Source organism: Ursus arctos, unplaced genomic scaffold (assembly GCF_023065955.2).
Source record: "Ursus arctos isolate Adak ecotype North America unplaced genomic scaffold, UrsArc2.0 scaffold_4, whole genome shotgun sequence".
Taxonomy (NCBI): domain Eukaryota; kingdom Metazoa; phylum Chordata; class Mammalia; order Carnivora; family Ursidae; genus Ursus; species Ursus arctos.
In genome coordinates, this window is record NW_026623056.1 from 39,875,029 (window position 1) to 39,893,695 (window position 18,667).

An 18,667-nucleotide genomic window follows, 5' to 3' on the forward strand; every position below is an offset into this window, starting at 1 on the left:
AACTCCTACCACTCCCATCTACCTCCTACCCCCAGGGCCTCAATTTTTTTTTTTAACAGCCTCATCTCCAGGCTGTCATCATGCAAAGCAATTCAGAGGTGGGAGCCAGAGCGGGTGGGGGCACTTGCGCTGGGAGCAGGAAATGCCCAGGTGCTGCAAGTGCATCAGTGTTCTCACCTGCTCCTCACCTCGGCTGGGCTCAAGCACCGCCCTGGATTTGGTAGGTTACTTCCTTCTGGCTCTGAGCTGCCTCTTTGCATCTCTGGCATGGCAGTGGTGGAGCCAGGGTGGTGTGGGGAACAGAACAGGCAGAGCCTGACAGCTGTCTCCCAAACCTGTCCCACCAATGATGGAGACTTATGTCCCACGCCCCCACTCCCTATCCCAGACAGGGACCTGACCACCTTCTATCTCTCTCCAGGAATTCCCTCCCAGTTTTATTTCAGTTTTTAGGGATCTATCAACCTGCCTCTCTGGCTTTTGTGGCAACTCCAAGGTAAGGGTTCAGCTGCCAAGTTCATGTGACATCTTTCCAGGGATGGACAACTCACCAGGGGCTTTCAGAGTCCATAGGGTTCCTACAGGACACATTAGGCCCTTTAGCTGACTCAGGCTCTTTTCCTTTACTGTATCTTTTTTTCTTGTTTGGTTGTTTTTGTTTTTGTTTTTTTTTTTAATATTAAAAGTCTTTTGAAATCTTATGCTGAATCTTAATATATAAAATAGATAAGATCAGTGATGCTCTCCTGGGAGAAGGAATGGGGACCCAGGATTCTGCCTCTTATAAGCAGTGCTGCCCACCCCCGTGGGGATTCTGTAGAAATCTCTATGGAAGCCTAGAACTGCAGAGAACACAGCCTGAAAAGCCACCACCCAAACATTTAGAGGGTGGCAATATCTACAGTTTCACTTATTTTTTACCTTTTCTTGTTAATTAACAATTCATTATATGAATACAATGCCTTATTTCTTTTCTTACTAAATGCAGCCCTTTTTTTCTTGTTTCTACTGGTAGCAAAGAATAAGATTACTAGCTGGTTTATTAGCCTTCTTAATTTTTATATGGCTGACAGAATCTTTAGAACTTATCCCATCTCTTAGCTAGAGCTCAGTCTTAGGCATAACCAACAGATTTAGGGATTTAGACCATCTAAGTGAGTATAAGAGAGCAAAGGACATTCCCTCTAACTCCCGGCTTCTGACGAAACTGGGTCTGGCCTGCACGGGGAAGATTATTGGTACGGAAGTGACAACTGCTTTTTCCTTCAACCATCACCCATCCATCTGATAAAACCACCCACCCAGCAAATAATTCCTGGGCATCTATATGAGAGCCCCTTAAGAACTGGGGTTTGGGTTTGCTCATTCCCCCCCCCCCCAAGTCTAGCATCAATAGCACAAGGTAGGAACTTTGACCCAGGGGATCAAAGAGCTTGTTCTTGAACTCATGGCTGTGGGCTGTCAGAGTGGGCAAAGCTATTCCTAAGCTTTTACTGCCATTGCCAAGATAAACAACACAACCTTCTCAGGGCTTCCTCAAAGCTCACCTGTATCTCTACACCCGCAGCTTCAGCTCATTCCATCCTGTTGGCCCCGGGAGCGAACGAGAGTCAGCCCTGCCTGCCAAGACCCGGTGACGAAGAACGAAGATTACGTTTGAAGCCACAAGACTAATTTGTTTATTAGGTGTGTTCTAATAAGTTGAGGAGGGGCATTTTTTGGCAAATAAATAAATAAATAATCAGACAAAAGGAGGCGCTCAGGAAGAGGCGGCGGAGTCTTTGCATAGTTCTAAATGAACACAAGGTGGCAGCAGTAGGCAACGCGGGTTCTCAGCAGAAGTGCGGCACTTGCAAAAACCAGAAACTGGGAGGCTTCGAGAAAGAGGAGAAGGTCAGAAGGTGACTAACTATTTCTTTATCACAGAGACCGTGGTGTGTGTGGAACGTTCGTCCTCTCACCGGGAAGCGGCAGGCGGCCATCTTACATGATCTGCCGGGGCATCCCGTACCCGGTCATGCCCGCCTGCGACGCCCCCTTGTTGCTGCCCATCTGCAGGCCGATTACGTTCTGTCCCTGGCGAAGCTGCTCCTCTGAAAATCCTCTCCGATTCTGCTGCGCTTTCCTGGGCAGAGGAAGTGAGGTGGAATAACGTCATTCTGACAGTTTTCAAACCCTTCCCAAGATACGCAGTTACAGTGGCTCCCCTGGGGATCAGCAGATAGAACACAAGGTCCCCAAATAGAACAGTAGGCCCTGTCTGAGCTACAGTAGCGATGGAAACTGTGATCGACCCGGAGCTACGCTCCCACCTGGGGCTGCGGCCCTATCGTGAGCTACAGCCCTACTCCAAGTGGGCTGTTCCATGATACATGAACTCTCTACTCCTTAGAACCCAGATGATTTTTCAGAATTTCCATGAAAGACTCAGTGGGTCCTCTCTGAGGACTTCACTCTCAGAGAACTTGCCTGTCACCCACTCTCTCATAGTTACCTCAAGCCCTTGTGAAAAGTACAAACAGCTCTTCTTACAATCCCGATCCACCTTTCCCTGTGTAGGGCCAAGGGTATTAATGTTCCCGTTTTAGAGCTACAGGGCCTAGGAGTCAAGGAGGATACATTTCTGACTCTTCACCAGAGGTCAGCAAGCTTCAGTAAAGAGCTGGATAGTAAAGTAATGTTGGTTTTGTGGGTCATACAAACCATGGTATGTCATTAACAAAGCTGGGACTAAAACCAGAGTTTCAACTGGCCAATATCTAAGAGGTTTTCAGACCAGGTTCATTTAAAATGACACAAACTGGTACCTTTTAATAATGGTCTAGAGGAAGAAAGAGGGATTAGGGAAATGAAGGGTCAATTATCTGCTACAAAGTGCTCTTTTGTCTTCATTGTCCACTGAGCTCTTGGGTTGAGTGTATGCGCCCTTGCTTCCCCCACCCATGAAAACAGCAGCAGCAACAACAACAACAAAAACAAAATAAATCCTTTACTGACATGACCACGTAAGACATTATCCAGACCAGGCCACTTTTGAAGGTGAAAGTGACTGTTATCAATAAATTCACTGGGACAACAGGCATGAACCAGGACAGATTTTCCCTTCATTGAGTGCAAGGATAAATGGATAAATGAGTTGACTTAGGACTTCTTAGATCATAATAAAACCAAGTTCAGACCTCAGGCCACCTCTGAGAAAAGCCAAGCAGTCCTGCTGAGCCTCTGGAGAAAGAGCATGGCCAGAGCTGGAGGGTCCAGTTATCTACCAGGAAACACTCAACTGAGTCCGCCCTGGGTGGGCTGCTGGCCTCATGGCAGCATGGCCTTCCCTCGCTCTCGGGAATCAGCTGTGGGGCCAAGAGTGCTTGCCCCCTGTGCTTGCTCCTAAAGGCTTTGTGTGGAAAGAGCCTCTGGGGCTTTGGATGCGCTCTCTTGTAAAAATCATCCTTTGCTGGGGGGGGGGGGGGGGAGGCAGGAAGGGATACTTACCTGTGAAACCAGGATGGCTCTCCCCTGTAACAGCCGTCATCCTTGGTGACCGCAACACTGCCGAGAGCCATCAGGGTCCTCTGCACGGCCGCCATGTCCTTCCCTGTAAGCCAACAGAGAAATGAAAGCCCAGCCTGTGTCAGGGCCGAGGAATCTGGAAGGATGGGCCTGGCCCTCTGGGAAGGAAGTTCTGATAGGAGGCTGTCGGCGATCCCATCCCGGGGAGAAGGAGAGCAAACAGGTCTCAAGGCCCTGAAGATAACCGTAACAAAACTTTCCAGAAAGGAACGAAAAAATCACCTGCCTGCTCTCTATGTGACTTGCCCAGTTTCTCATCCTTTCACAGTTGCTGTATGAATAAACCATTCCAAACACCTCTCTGCTCAGATACAGGTAGGCGCCCGCCCTGGGCAGAGGCCCTCGCCTCAGTGGGTTCTACAGGCTGTGGCAGGGGGCAGTCCTGTGGATAGGCTTGCGGGCTGGTCCACAGAAGGGGATTTTCCTCAGGACTGGGGGCGGGGGGTGGGGAGGAAACTAGAAAGAAGTTGTTTTGGATGGATTCAACGTGCCAGACCCCGGGGGGCTTCTCTCTTTCACTTTCTCTGGGTTAAAAGGGTCTGAAATCACCGACATGCACCCAGCTGAGTGCTCACGTGGCTGTGGGCTGGAGGCCGGCGCAGGAGGGAAGGCGAATCGCCACAGAAAGCACCCAATGTGACGCAAGTGAGAGGCCCTGTATTTTGTGCAGCTTGGAAGGAGCTAAATGGAGATATTAAATAGCCGGCTTGTGGGCTGTGTGTGTCCGCGTGTGTGTGAGAGATGTGGGGTGTGCCCCTTGACGCCGTGGGAGGGGGGGCACTGTTACCTGAGGAGCCCAGTGACCCTGAGCGCACAGAGAAGGCCATGGGACCCTACAGGTCAGCCTCCCTCCCACCTTTCCTCCTTTCCCCCCTTCCAGCTGACTGCCAGGCCCCGGACTGGGAAACATGCTGCTGGGCGGTTAGCCCTGACTCAGAACCCACGCAGGGCGCGAGTGTGGAGGGCAAAGCTCCAGGCGCAGGGTTAGAACGGAGAGCGGCGCTCCGCGGGCGGGCAGCGTGGGGGTAAAGCCACGGAAGTTAACAGCAAATACTAAAAGGCCCTCAGTCGGTGAAGCATCTGACTCTTGGTTTGGGCTCAGGTCGTGATCTCAGGTTCCATGCTCAACGGGGAGTCTGCTTGAGATTCTCTCCCTCTGCTCCTCCCCCTATTCACGCGCGCCCGCTCTCTCTCTCTATCTCAGATAAATAAATAAATCTTAAAAAAAAAAAAAGGCCCTCTTTGCACGGAGTGAACCATCTGTGGTCTTTGCAGCCGGGCTGCTGCAGCTCGGTCACTGGGGAATACAGAATTACAGGAGAGAGGCAGATGGAAAGCAAGACTGGAGTAGAACTCTAACGAAATAAACAATTAAGGCCCACAGAGGAAGTCCAGTTCAGGATGTCCATCTATTCAACGAGGAGAGAGAGACGGCAGATCCCCCTTCCCTCACTATTCTCCTCCACCCATTAACCGCAGGGCAATTTCCGGGATCCTGAGGCCGGTGCGGTTGGCAGGCAGCTGCAGGGACGAGTGTTGTCAGAGGAGAGTCCCCGGGTGCAAGGAGCAGTGGCGGGGGGGGGGGTGCAGGTTAGAGTGTGTGGGCAGCAGATGGGCGGAGGAGGGCACAGGGAATAGTGAGACATGAGAGCAAGCCCAGAGAATGACTTCTCTCCCTAGATAAAAAGCTTTTCTATAATTGTCACTGTGTAATGTGATCCTCCCCCCTTTTTTTGAATAGAGCTGTAGTGATGATATTCTGAAGGATCAGTTTGGAAAGAGATAGAGAGAGGTCTGCTCTTAAGTAGTGAGCCATTAAAGAGAGCCTAGAACAACGATTAAGCACAGGGATGTTCAGGAAGGTTAGCGTGCAGCACTCAGCTGCACAAGGAGCACACACGAGGTCTGTTCCCACTGGTTGCAAAGAGCGGGTCCGGGAAGCCCAGGAGCTGGGCCAGTGTGCAGCCTGACACCCGGCAAGTCAGCCCTGCAGCCCTGGGCGCAGCAGCGAGCACAGACCCAGCCTCCTTCACAAGCCGCTCGTGTGCATACTGCATGGACCCAGGCAGAAAGGGGGTAAAATGTCCGGAGCAAAGGTTAGGATATCCAACACCGCACTCACCCTCATCCTGGAGAGTGGAAAAGGGAGACGTGACTGGGGGCAGAAGAAGCTAGGGAAGGAGGCTGTATTTGACAGGAACACATTGGAGAAGTCTTTCTTAAGAAAGGTCCCAAGGCAAGAGATTTGATATAAATTAGAGGCTAGACACTTCATTCTACACGACATCAACCCAGTGGAATAGATACGATTGGCCCAGTGTAGGCATGGGAAACTAATCAGGGAGGTTAATGAACGTGCCCGGTCACTCAACAAGTAAACCAGAACTGACTCTAGCTCAGGTGTCGGAGTGCAAAGGCTGTGAACAGTCCTCAGGGCCACCATCTCCCGTGGGTCCCCATCGCAGGCTGGTTGGGGTGCCACGTTCCCTGGTGACCAGAGATGACATGAAGGGGTGGCAGTGGCTGCTTCGGTGCCAGGTTAGTGGGAATGCACTGGGGAGAAAAAACAGTCACAGTCCTTGGTCTCCATTAGTTCAAGGGTACCAACCCCAAGGGCCGTAAAGTCTTTGAGCGTTTTTGTCTGGAATACCAGGTCTCAACCCAAATGAGGTTAAAGCAAGAGGAAGAGCTGGGGCCTAGAGTCCCCCATCAGTGTGCCGATCAAGTTCATCTTTGCCGAGATTCTAAGTAACCCTATGAGCAGAAATCTGTCTCTCTAACTTGTCCAGCTTGCTTTCCTGACATGTCCAGGAAGCTTTCTAAGAGACGTCCCTTATGAGGAGCTCCAGCACTCCCGGACTGACGGAATGGCACGAGGGCCTTTTCTCAGCCTCCTGTCTCTTACCAGCTCAGAATTCCAGATCACTTGCTGCTGGAGGGAGGGGGCCGTTTGCAGAGACTGACTTCTGTAACTGGGGGTCAGTTCAGGGCCCGGCAGCGTGGGATCTCTTTGCTCCCTGAAAGCTACCCTTAGATACCCCTTTCAAGACCGCTTGAAAAACACTGCTGAAGGCTTTTCTTCCAAGAAAAAAAAAAAAAAGAAGAAGAAGAATGGTCCTAGAAGAATTACCAACTACTGGGAAGTGCTGGGAATTTTCTAGATGCTGAGTCCTTGGTGGTGACCTAAAAATGAGACCACTGGCCATTAAGATGGGAAGTGACACAAGGAATAGGAGGTGCCAAATGTCCCTGAATAGCTCAGCATTTCGATCAGGCACCTGGACTCTTCTAGGCTCTTCTTATGGGAGGGGCTAATATTAGACGTGCAGCTGTGGAAAACAAGACAGAGGTGTAGTACGGAAGCCTCCCTCGTCTCACCTGGCAAACCTTTTCTCAGAGAGTCACAGCATCTGAGTGTGCCCTCTTTCCTGCATTATCACAGAGCAGTGTTTCCCCCAAGTGGGATATTGCACTCCAAACTATGAAATGATAACCTCTGGGGGGTGGGGCCAAGGGTGCTGTGTTGTCAGGTCCCTGCCCCACCCCCAACCCGGATTTTTTTCTTTTTAAGTAGGTAGGCTCCATGCCCAGCATGGAGCCCCATGAGGACCTTGAACTCAGGATGCCGAGACAAGACCTGAATTGAGATCAAGAGTCGGACGCTTAACTGAGCTACCCACGCATTTCCACCACCGGGGATCCTTAATACCCGTAAAGTTTGAGTGCTCTTACCATAAGGATACTTAAACAAGGATTTTGTTCTCTTGAATTTTTTTATTACTTTCATGATATCTTATGCATGTCTTTGGGGAAAAAAATAATTGGAGGGATAAAAGAGAAATAAAAAAGGTCAGAGAAAGGTCACTTTATAGTCCAAACTCTTTGCTTCAGAGCTACTTTCATTTTTTTATCAGTCTTGACTCATCTTTGTTATTCCTGGAATACTGACCTTTTTCATCTTTCTGGAACCATTTCTTATTTCCCTGAGTAATAACTTAGGCATGGCCCCAATTCTCTACTCAAGGTAGAGGAACTATTGCCACGGTCAAAGGAGAAATGCCAGAGAATAGATTGGGCTTGCTCTGTGAGTTTTACGAACTTTTGTTGCTTGCCTTCCTGGAGACACTCTGTCGGGCAATGGTTCTCGAAGTGGGGTTCCCAGACCAGCCGAAGCAGTGTCACCCATGAATTGGTAAGAAATGCAAATTCCTGGGTCCTACCCCAGGTGGAATACCTCAGAAACTCTGGGGCCGTGTTTTCCTAAGCCTGCGGGTGATTCTAACGTACAACAGGGGTTGGGAACGGCTGCTGAAGAAAACACCTGCCAAGCACGATCACGAGCAGCGCTGGCGGTAACGGCGCTGGAGGTTGTCCCAACGGAGAAGGAGGCTGCACGCAGCGGGCATGAGTGATGACTCAAGTCCCTACACATACCTCACACGGTCCCAAAATGTCTCCCAAACTGGGTGAAATGTTTCTTTCTCTTGCTGTGAAGGAATGACACACACAGCAGCACCACCCGGAGAACATATTTGGACCTTCCAGGTCCACCCCCGACGTAAACCACACTCCTCCCAACTGCTAGTCATCACGGAAGGGGAACAGGGAGGATCACGTGTCCTGGATCCTTGTCGGTAGGACTACTGGATTGATCTTGGAGTCTTGCCTGTGCTGGCATTCTAGAATTCTACCGTCTAACGCTTGCTCACCATGTGCTGGTGCCAAGGAACCAAAAGGTTAGTTGCGGGTGGACGCGTAGTAGGGGAAAGAAGCCAACATTTATTAGGTGTCTACTAGCCAGGCGTTGTGCTAGGCACTGTACACATTTAGTCCTTACAAGAACCCTCTGTGGAAGACACTAGACCTATTCACAGAGAAGGAAACCGAGGCTCTCAGAAGCTACGCGCTTAAACAAGCTCACGAGGCTGGCATGTAGCTGAAGACTTTCAACCCACCACCTGACTCCAAACTCATGCTCTTTCCACCGTACCAAGACCTCCTGGGTCTGTAAGTGGCAAAGCGACATGTTACGGGGTAAGACGTCAAGAGGGTAATGACCACGGGATAGGAAAAAGTCAAAAAGGGGATGTGCAAAGCCAGTCCCTCCGTGTCGGAGCATGGCCGATGCAGTGAAGACACCACCAATGACAGAGGCCAAATGCCACCCAGGCAACCCTACCGGCTTCTGTGTGAAACTATTCATGGAGTCCATCTGTTCTAAGCAGAATATGTGCCTTTCCAGCCTTGCTCCTCCCGCCCTCATTGTCCATTTGTCCTACAAAAGGACAGGCCAATGACAACAGTAATTTTCACACTGCCGCCATATATTAGACACCGCGATTGCCAGCCCCTATGCTAAGCACCTATGCATCATCCATTCCATCCCCCTGCCCACCCTGCCCACGCTGTGAAGTAGACACTAGTACCCATTTTACAGCTGAGGAATTCGAAGCTTGGAAAACTCGATTGGCCAGTCACGGTGGAATAGAGATGTGAACTAGGCAGTCTTCTTTCTGACTCAGAAATCTGCATTCTGCTAGCTTCCAGGGTAAGTTTTCTTCGCGTCTTTCTGACCTGCACATTCCCTAGCTCTCACGTGTTCTGTCTCTCTCTCTCTCTCTCACACCTCCTTTTCCTGCTCCTCCCTCTTCTCCTTCCCACTTTCCCTCCACAGGAAACACACTGAAGTTGAACCTCCAGTATGCTCTCCCGAGTCGTGGACAGCTGAGGCAGCCCCCCTCCCACCCCTTCCGGGCGCCCATGGCAAATCCAGAACCTGCCAGGCATTGACTTTCCACCATCCTAGAGACGACTTCTCCAGTCCTCGCTAAGCAGCCCTCGGCCCTCGCTTCTTCCCCAGCCCTGAAAGGGACTGCACACCCCCAGCTGCCTTCCAGGGGAACTTTAATAGCTTTGTCTCTAATATCCCTGTGGTTGGGTTGTTTTCTGGGCCATTGAGCCCTGGGTTCTTTTTCAAAGCCCTGAACCTTCTATTCTGGTAGCTCCCAAGTCCATTTCAAACATTTCACTGTGCATCTAAAAGGGGCCTCAGGACAATGGGTCCATCCGGGGCCTCTGCCTCTCTAAAACATGGAACCCTAAAAGGGAAGGCACTTGGCAAGCCTGGGCTCCCGCAGCTTTGTTCATCCCCAGCATCGGAGCCACAGGGAGTCACTGGGCAGCCGCGGGCAACAGACCCCGACTGGGCAGATGCCAAGCGGGGAAGATGGGGGGCAGGGGGCAGAGAGCTGTTGAGCCTAAAATGCCTGCAGAGGAGGAAGAGAAGTGGCCAGGCGGGGAGGGCTGGACGACGGCAGCCACAGCCACCACACCCACTGCGCGCGAGGAATCGGGAGTGAAGGGCAAGGAAACTGAAAACCGCAGTCGGCACACCGGGGAGAATGCGGCAGGAAGCTAAGCAAATGGCTAATTCAATAGCTGTCTATGTAAACACGTACCCCCTCCTCGGCATGCAGACCCACGCCAGCCCTGCCTGGTGGCGTCCCTGATTCCCGCTTGCCCCTCCGCAAACAGGAGCGACAGCCAGCTCCTGCAGAAAGGCCCCAGCCTCGCTCCTCGGCCCAGGCTGCAGGACGGGCGTCACCCAGGCCTTGCTCAAGGCCGGCTCTGCCCCCCCTTCTCTGCCCGAAGCCGCCCGCCTGCCCACCTCCTGCCCCGCGGTGCGGTGACCAGCTCCGGCCCGAGCCTCCGCCAGGGATCCTGAGCCTCCCCTCACGCTCAGAAGGACTCTTCCTGGACCTCAGTCCTCAGTCTCCCACGGAGGGGGACCCGGAGGCACTCAGACACCCTAAGCATCTGCTCTGCTATTGTCAGCCCCGGCTCCCTAAACCAGGTCAGCCGTAACACCCTTGGAGGGAGTCCCCTTCTTTTCCTTTCAAGCTTCATACTTTTTGCCCCGGGGATGAGGCTCCTTGGTGTCTGCCTCGTTTCCTGCTTTCTAGGAGCATTAACCTGGCCTGGAGCCGGCCTGTCCACTACCCTACCTTGGGCTACCCCAGTCAGTCTCACTCCCGCTTCCTGACCTCCCTTTCCCTTAAGGAGTATGAACATACGGGGCTGGGGCAGGTGGCGTAGACCTCCCCCTGCTCTGTGAGTCGGGGACCATTGCTCCCTCCACCCCTCCTCTTCCCTGCCAGCACCTCCTGGATATCAAGTTTACCTGCGTGGTCTTTTGATAAACGTGGAAAGGCAAGTAAGACAGCCTCAGTCACATAAAGACAGGAAAACACACTCGGGGTCCCCATCTCCCACAGACTTCCCACTTTCTTCCTCTTCCTACATACTTCCTGTACTTGGGGGGGGTTCACCCTTCTATTCACAAGAACCCCCAAGTGCAGCGGCTCCGTCCTTCTGTCTCATATAGCCCTGACTCCTCCTCATTTTCATCCTCCTCGGTCACCCTTCGGACTCAACAGCCCTCCTGGTGTAGGTGAGGAGACAGCCTCCTGGTCAAAGCGTGGCGTGGCACGCTGGTTGAGGCCCTATTCTCCGGCATCAGAGAGTTCAGGTTTGCGCCCCAGCTCTGCTGCTAGTTACTGGCCATCCGATGTAACAAGTAATTATGGGCAAGCTTCAGCATCATCCGCTATGAAATGGGAAAATTAATAACACCTCATAGAATTGTAGGAGAATTGACCGGCATCACACAGTAAAGTCCTTGCACCGCGCCTCCTGTATGGGAAACTATCCATAAGCGATGGCTGTCCTTATTAGCTGGGAGAATCATCCTTGTTGTGATCTAGATTTAGAGCAGAAACCAAGCCTCAACTCTGACATCCGTGAGGATGCGGAGGTGAGTATCCCCGAAGTCCCACAGCCTGCCCCGAAGGACTGGATATCTGAGTTTCTCAGTAACGGCAAAACACCGGTAACCTGACAGTCATCTCAGGATTTTAACTGGCCTGTGAAGGAAACAGGAAATACCACTGCCCTGGGTGTCCTACTGGTTGGACCACTGGTAACAGCCAGGCCAGCGAGCACGGGGGAGCAGAGCCGGCCTGGCGGCCTGCGTGAGCTGTGCTGTATCTCCAGGGCCCGGCCGGCTTCGCGTGGAACAGTTGCACGGACGGGCACATGTATTTGGGCTCAAGAGGGACGCTAGGCCCTATGACCATGAGTCCCAAATTGTCGGGTAGTGTCTCCATTCACAGCATTTTCCCCAATAACTGCGGATTGTTAAATACGTCCAGAAATGTGATTTGATTTTTATGCTTCATAAGACGTCCTAAGTCAATTCACAAATGTGAAAGAAAAAAACATGTGTCACACTTTCTGAGCAGAATACATATCTGGAAGGTAGAGTCCCCAGGCCCTCTGACAATAGTTTAAGAAAAGGTTAGGGTGCTCTCGAGTTCTCAGATTGAATGACACAACTGCGCCAGGCGGCTTTGTCTGTAAGCCCTGCCGCTGGTGAGTCAGAAGCACGCTTACCACCCCCCTTCTCTTCCAGTAGCTACCATTTGTTCGGCAAGAGTACGTTGTGGGAGGGGTAACAGGAATAAAAAACATGCACGTAACCATTTTAGCTTGTTCTCCGTGGAGGCCTCTGTTTCCTCCCCGCTAGTTTGCTGAGGTCCCTGCCATGTCCTCAGGGTGTGCGTTCCTCAGGGGAGGGGGCCCTTTCAATAGGACCTCACAAAGGGGTAGGCTAACAGTGCCCCTGGGTCACAGCGGATAAACCCTTCTGCTCCCCCCAGACGGGCACACACAGGCCCAGGGAAGAACAGCGTGAGCAGCTTTCACAAAGAGATGGGCAAAGTGGAGAGGGAGGGTGAATAATCCCAAAGGCCCATGGGCTGTTTACCTTCCCACAGATCCACCGTCTGAAAAATATCAGTGGTCCTGACGCCATAGGTCTCTGCAGCTTTTAGGAACTGGGAGATTTGCTCCATCTGCTTAAAAGCCATCTTTGACTCGGAGATCTTGGGAATGGGCTCCTGTCCTGGTGGGTATAAACTGTTTATCAGCTTGCACAGGACCTGAAGGGAGAAAGGGGAGACAAAAACCAATGTTTCCCTTTGTATTTACCCGTCATGGATGCAAAGTGAATCCAAGCCCTACAGGGCGCGCAGCTCACAGGTTTGGGCAGGGGCCAGTCGTGCGCCCCAGGAAGGCACCAGCTCAGGGCTGGGTGGCCAGGTTCCCACATCGAATCCCAAAGCCCCAGGTGGCCTCACTCCAGGGCCGCTCCTGACTGCAGTGGGTCCTGCCATCTAGCCTAAGACTCCCCTTCCCTCCTTGCTTCTCCCTTCCTTTCTCTGGGGGAGGGAAAGAATGTTTACAAATAGGGAGCAATGTGTGGTGATGAGGCTATGATTGCAGACTTTTAAGGAAGGGAGGGAAGGTCAAATGATAGAATCAAATATTATGTCTTCTATCAAAAGGCAGATCAGAATCAGGCTTCAATAACGCATCCCATCTGTGCCCACGATGTATAAAAGGACTGAACCGGGTACCATCCTCCTAGATGCCCGTAACCCAAGTCCTGGGCAACCCAACAGAAGCGGGGAATAGCTGTTACGTAACAGTAAATCACAGCCTGCGGGAAAAGATGGGCTTGTGCGAATCAGCCGTCCCCAACCCCCAAACACACAGGAGCCTCTGGTCAGTAAAGCAGTTCTCAAATAAGGATTCCCTTCAGTTTCTGGAGAACCCATGCATTCAACATCCAGCAGCCCCAGGCAGCAGGGCTCCGGGAGGGAAGGGAAGGATGGGAAGGGGCTTAGTCAGCCTGACCCTTTCCTTTGTTGTACTTTGTAACTAACCCATTTCTTGCGGGGGGGTGGGGGGGAGGAAAAACCCTCCAAGAGCTGTGGGACCAAAAGGCTGGAGAAATCTAAGGGGAATCCTTATCTCTACTCCCCCTGGAAAAAGCAAAAAGGCTTCTAATTCCGCAACAGCTCCAAAGGAAGCTGCCATGTCTCCGGTGGGGTGGAGGATGCTCTAGGCCAGCGAGGGATTGTGCGGGGAGCCCAGATCTGCCGCCCTGGAGAAATAAAGGCATGCCCGTGCCCAGCCCGCGGGACACAGAGATTGGCCCCCGCAGCTCCTCCCGCAGCCTCGCGTTCTCGCGGTCGAAGAGAAAGCCCTGGAGGGCTCCCCAGCCCACTGCCCCAGCAACCCAGACCGCTCCGGCCTTACCGTCCCGTCCATTAACCATTTCTGAAAATGGGCCCGGCCGGGGGGCGGGTGCTCTATGTCCTCGGCGCACTGCAGGATGATCCAGTCCACCAGCTTGTTCTCCAGGTCCGCGTCGTACTTCTGCTCGATCTTCTCCTGCACCTCTCGGCTTAAGCCGTAGCTCGGGCCCCTGTTAGCCATCTCTGGAAGAGAAGAGAGGACACGCGCGGCATCCACACAATAGCAGCAGCGGCCCGGGCTCCCGGCGAGCGGCGCTGGGACGTGCGGGGCTGGGCCCCCTGGCCCAGCAGCAGCAAAGCAGGCAGAAAGCCGGGCGGGGTTTAAATCAAGGAGCCAATGAAGCCACCGGGGTTTCACCTACCAACGCGAAAGAAAAGCGCAGCCACGCGCCGGTGACTCTAGAATAAAGCCCCCGCTGGTCCAGGGGGGCCGCAACGCCCCTCTCGGTCCCGCCTATCGATGGGGTGAGATGCGATGATGCGCACGGACTCCCAGTCGAGGCCGAGCTCCCCCGGCAGCCAGGGGCCTGGGTGGCGGTCGCGGCTGCCCCTCTCTAGAAGCGCTTTGCACAGGCGGGGACCCTGGGCTGGCAGAGAGCCGGTCATTAACAGGCAGGAAGGCAGGCCGCCTTGACGTCCCGTTGCTGATGCTGCGTGGCGCCTGCGAGAATGGTGCACTGATTCGATTTTCTCCTGGCCGAGGAGGGTCAAACCGGGGCCGTTGCTAAGAGCCGCCCAAAAAGCCGGCCCTCTCGTGTGTCACTCAGGCCCGCCCGCCTCCCTCCCGCTGAGAGCTTCTTTCTGGCGTACAATTCTTTCCCCTCCTGGGGGGAGGGGGCAATTGTCTACCAGGCCAGCGACACAGCTGCACAGGGCCTGGGGCCTGGGGGAGGGTCCATTCTGTCAGCTGTCCATCTGTCGGGAGTTGCCAAACCACTTTCCCTCTGCCCTGAGGTAACAGTTGTCTGGCTGGACGGGAGGGAGGGGCTGAGAGCTGCAACCATTCCCTTGTTCAGCTGCCAGCCAGATTCCATCCAGAAACTTCCATCCCGGTGGGAATCTGTTGTGCCTCAGTTGACTTATCCAAAGAATGCACCTCTTTAGTGCTATTTTGAATCGAGAGATACTAGGAGCATGTTTTACAAATTAAACAGAACTCAATGTCAGTGTGTTAAGAAACTCACAGAGCGAAAGGTTTTGATAGAGTGTGAACATTCCATTTGTTTATTTTAGTTAAGGGCCTGGCAGGCCCCACTGACATGCTACCAGTGGGAACTGAGTACTTGGTCAAACAAGACCTCAGGACAAATCAACTTAGACCCGGGTTGGCCTGAAAGTTTTATAACTGCCCAAGGGCTGGACAATCTGCCTTCCTAGACTGTAAGCCACTTGGGGGTAAGGTCTCATTGGTGTTGTGTAAGTCTCTGGGTACTTTTCATGAGAACAACTCCACAAAATGTGTTCTTCTGGTTCATTCGGCACATATTTTTTGTGCTTAATTATGGCAAGTACTGCACTGGAGAAGAATCAAATATAATTCTTTCCCCTGGAATGGATTGCTCAGTTGACTCAGGCATATTAGATAAAGCAATTCTGGTACGTGCAAAAGTAATCTTTGTCCCTGTGCAAAACTGTTGGAAGCTAGGCAGGAAAGGACTCCTTAGATAACACGTGTATTGAGAGAATCTCCTGCCGGCTGGGGCCTGGACTAGTGAAAATGTAATCACTTAGTTGACACGTGGACGGTTTGCCTGGGAAAGGATTTAGCGGTCAGTAGCTGAAGGTGTAGAGAGAGAAACTCTGAGATACAGAGGGTTGTAAGAGAACCCACTTTTAGGAGAGCAGTGCGTTTAGCGAAAGGCACAGAAAGCACTGACTAATGCAGATCTTGATGCTGCGTGGACTCACCGGTTGGAGACGCTCTGAAGACAACAGAACCGTCTGGAGACTTGGGGCTTAGGGGAAGAGTTTAGAGCAGGGACATTGTCAGCAGGATTTTGGAAGTCACCGTGTTGCATCTTGGGTGGCAATAGTAGGGGTAATTCTAACTTGCGACTAAAGAAACAGAGGCCCAAACAGAAGGCCTGTTACTTTCTCTGGGGCTGGAATCGCTCTAAGGAAGAGGTTGGTTTAGTCTACAAAACTACAAACAATTCTAAAAGATGTACCTTTACCTTCTTTCCTCTTCCTCCTTCCTTCCTCCCTCCCTCCCCCTCTTCCTTCCTTTTTCCTTCCTTCCTTCCTTTTCTTTCTTTTTCTTTTTCTTTCTTTCTCTTTCACTGTGCTTTGTGGATCATTTGTACCCAAAGATTTCCTTCCGTTTTGACAAAATGGCTGGGGTGCTCTAAGTGAATGATTGAGCTCATTGTTCTAGAGCGGATACAGTGGCGAAGAGTGGGGGACACGGCAGGGACGAGGTTAGCAGTGCCCAGCAATCTACAGGAAGCCTTTAGAGAAAACAAGTTGTTTGATCTTTGGGGCAAATGGGCTCAACTCTACATTTACTGAGTGTATTAGTATTAGAATTAATTTTCTCGACAACTTTTTTAAAGGACAAAAATGGATGAGGCATGGCAACATGGTCTAGTAGCAAAGTTAAACTTGTAAACAATAAATACCAGCCAGGTGTCATGCTAAAAATATGCAGAAGGTACTCAGGTACAATGATACCTAGAAGAGGGTAGGGATTGGGGAACAGGTTTATAAATGAGATGGCTTTAAGCCTCAAAAGATGAGTGGGTATTTATCAGGTGGATGGAGTGAGGTGTGTATTTAAAGGGGATCTTTAAAAGGTGTATCTAAACTCCACCCATCTTCCTCTTTCCTTCAGAAAAAAGAGTTTCTTAGTTGTTTGGGTTTTGTTTTTTTTTTTTAGTTTCAAATTTAATGAAAAGTTGGCATATTCCCTTTGGGTGCTGCCCTGCTGTGTGGCTGGTCATGTTCTTGCTAGCTCCACGCTTTGTAAAGCTCAGCCTTGCCCAAGGCTCTTTCCCTCCTCTCCTCCACACAGAACTTTCTATTGGCTGCTCAGAGAACAGCATACTGTTTAGATTTGTGTCTGGAGATGGCTCTAAGCTCAACAGATGCAGCAAAAGCAAATTTATTCTGTGGCCTCACTTAGCTTTCCTTGCCATTGGCCTTTGCCTTCTCTCTCTCCATTGCACGTGCTGAGACAGTTGAGAAGGGTCACGTTGCTTTTAAAATAATGCAGGAGTTCCAGAAGGTAAGGCACTCAGGGGCTGCTGGCTGTTCAATCATTTTCCATGTCACTGGACACATGGCACAGAGTGGTTTTAGAAAAAAAAAAAGAAAGAAAGAAAAGAAGAAAGAGGGCTTTGGGGGGAAGAAAAACCCCATCAGTAGTTAACAGTGCACTAGAACACGTAGCTCGCTGATACAAAATCATTCGGAATTTGCGATGCTACCCTCTGCAAAGCTAGACTGAAATTTTAAAACTGGCTTTTCCTATCTTCAGATACCGAAGGTTCCTCCTCCTCCCCTTTTCTAACCGTTGAATGTTTGAAAAGATACCACACCACTGACCTTCCACTTCAGCATGTTAAGGAGAGGAACGTGCTTTACAAGCCCTGCTCGCTTCCTTGCCTCTTTTCCTTCCTAACTGCCACGAATTACGTCCACCAGTTTCTCACCAGACTGTGCTCAGTGTATCTTAAGTGAAAAGACAGTGATTCCTACGTGTCATTGTTCTAAACGTACTGTACTTATTGAATCCTTACGCTTTATTATCTTTGTCATTTTACAGCTGACAAACTTCAAAGAGGTTAAGTAAATTGGCAATTACAGGGTTTGTAAATGGCGAGCCAGGATTTTAAACCCACCCTGCAGTCTGTCCCTAACCACTATGCACATCGCCTCTACAGGTAGGCTACGAATCTCTAATCATGCTTATTATATTTTATGACGATGTTTAACTCCAGAGAAGTCCCACGGGCTGGACCGCTTCCTCCTCATCTTTCGAATCCTCGTGCCTAGCAGTGTCTGCCCGGATCAGGCCCAGAAGAGCCACCCTGCCATCCGCTATCAACTCACACTAGCACTAGGCACCGCAGCACACGCGTGACTCGTGTGTATTTGGTCAATGACCTCTGCTCAGTATAAAAGAGAACGCACAGGTTGTAATCCTACACAGCGTTAACCTTTTTAGTATCGGTGCCAGGGGTCCTGAAGACCACCTGCAGGTTCGATGTCTTGTTAGGACTCACAGGACTCAGCACCTAGTTCTACTCACAGCTAGGACTATTATTAGTGAAAGGGTACACAGCAAAACCTGCAAAGGAAAAAGACACATGGGGTGCCATCCAGGTAAAAGAGGCACAAGCTTCCAGTTCCCTTCCAGTGGTCTTGCCACATGAGCTGAAATTCCCCCAGTAATGAGTTGTGATAGTACCTGTGAAATGTTCAGCAGGCAAGCTTGTGCAATTCAGTGCCCAGGTATTGGGAGCTGGCCATCAGCCTCTGCCAGGCACCTACCACGATTCCAGACTCCCAGAGGGAAAGGTGTTCAGCACAAACCATACTGTTCACACAGTATAGACGGTTTAGGCATAGTGAGCTACATTTACCCGTTCTGAGGATGGTGGAAATCTCCTAAAATCCAGGTTCCCAGGCACCAGCCAAGGGCTTCACCTCGTAAGCCGGTCTCTCTGAAGCTGTGCAGTCAGGCCTGCTGTCAGCTTTTGTTGGCACAGGAATTTTATCCCAACGATTTTCTCTCTGTGTCATCAATTTGGTTTAAGTGACGACAGAAGTAACTTCAGCAGGCTAAATAAAGTCCAACCAAATTTAAAAGCTAAAAGACACCAACTCAGTAATATCAAGGCTCACTACTGTACACGCCCACTTCAGTTCTTAAAAAACACCTTTGCAGTAATTGCATATTTTTCTTACTATGTCTGCACTTCAGAAAGCCCTCTAACATA

The 18,667-nt window shown here is 51.1% G+C and overlaps 1 protein-coding gene across 1 annotated transcript; it reads right to left on the reverse strand.

Annotated features, from left to right (window-relative positions):
* Window positions 1-1,661: 1,661 nt before the first annotated feature.
* TAGLN3 (transgelin 3) lies at window positions 1,662-14,659 on the reverse strand. The gene is made up of 5 exons (XM_026493068.4): window positions 14,090-14,659; window positions 13,729-13,910; window positions 12,392-12,566; window positions 3,490-3,592; window positions 1,662-2,125 (listed from the first exon to the last, which is right to left on the reverse strand). Exons 2-5 carry the CDS (start codon window positions 13,906-13,908, stop codon window positions 1,984-1,986), a joined length of 600 nt encoding a protein of 199 aa, XP_026348853.1. The 5' UTR covers window positions 13,909-13,910; window positions 14,090-14,659; the 3' UTR covers window positions 1,662-1,983.
* Between the last annotated feature and the right edge of the window lie 4,008 nt (window positions 14,660-18,667).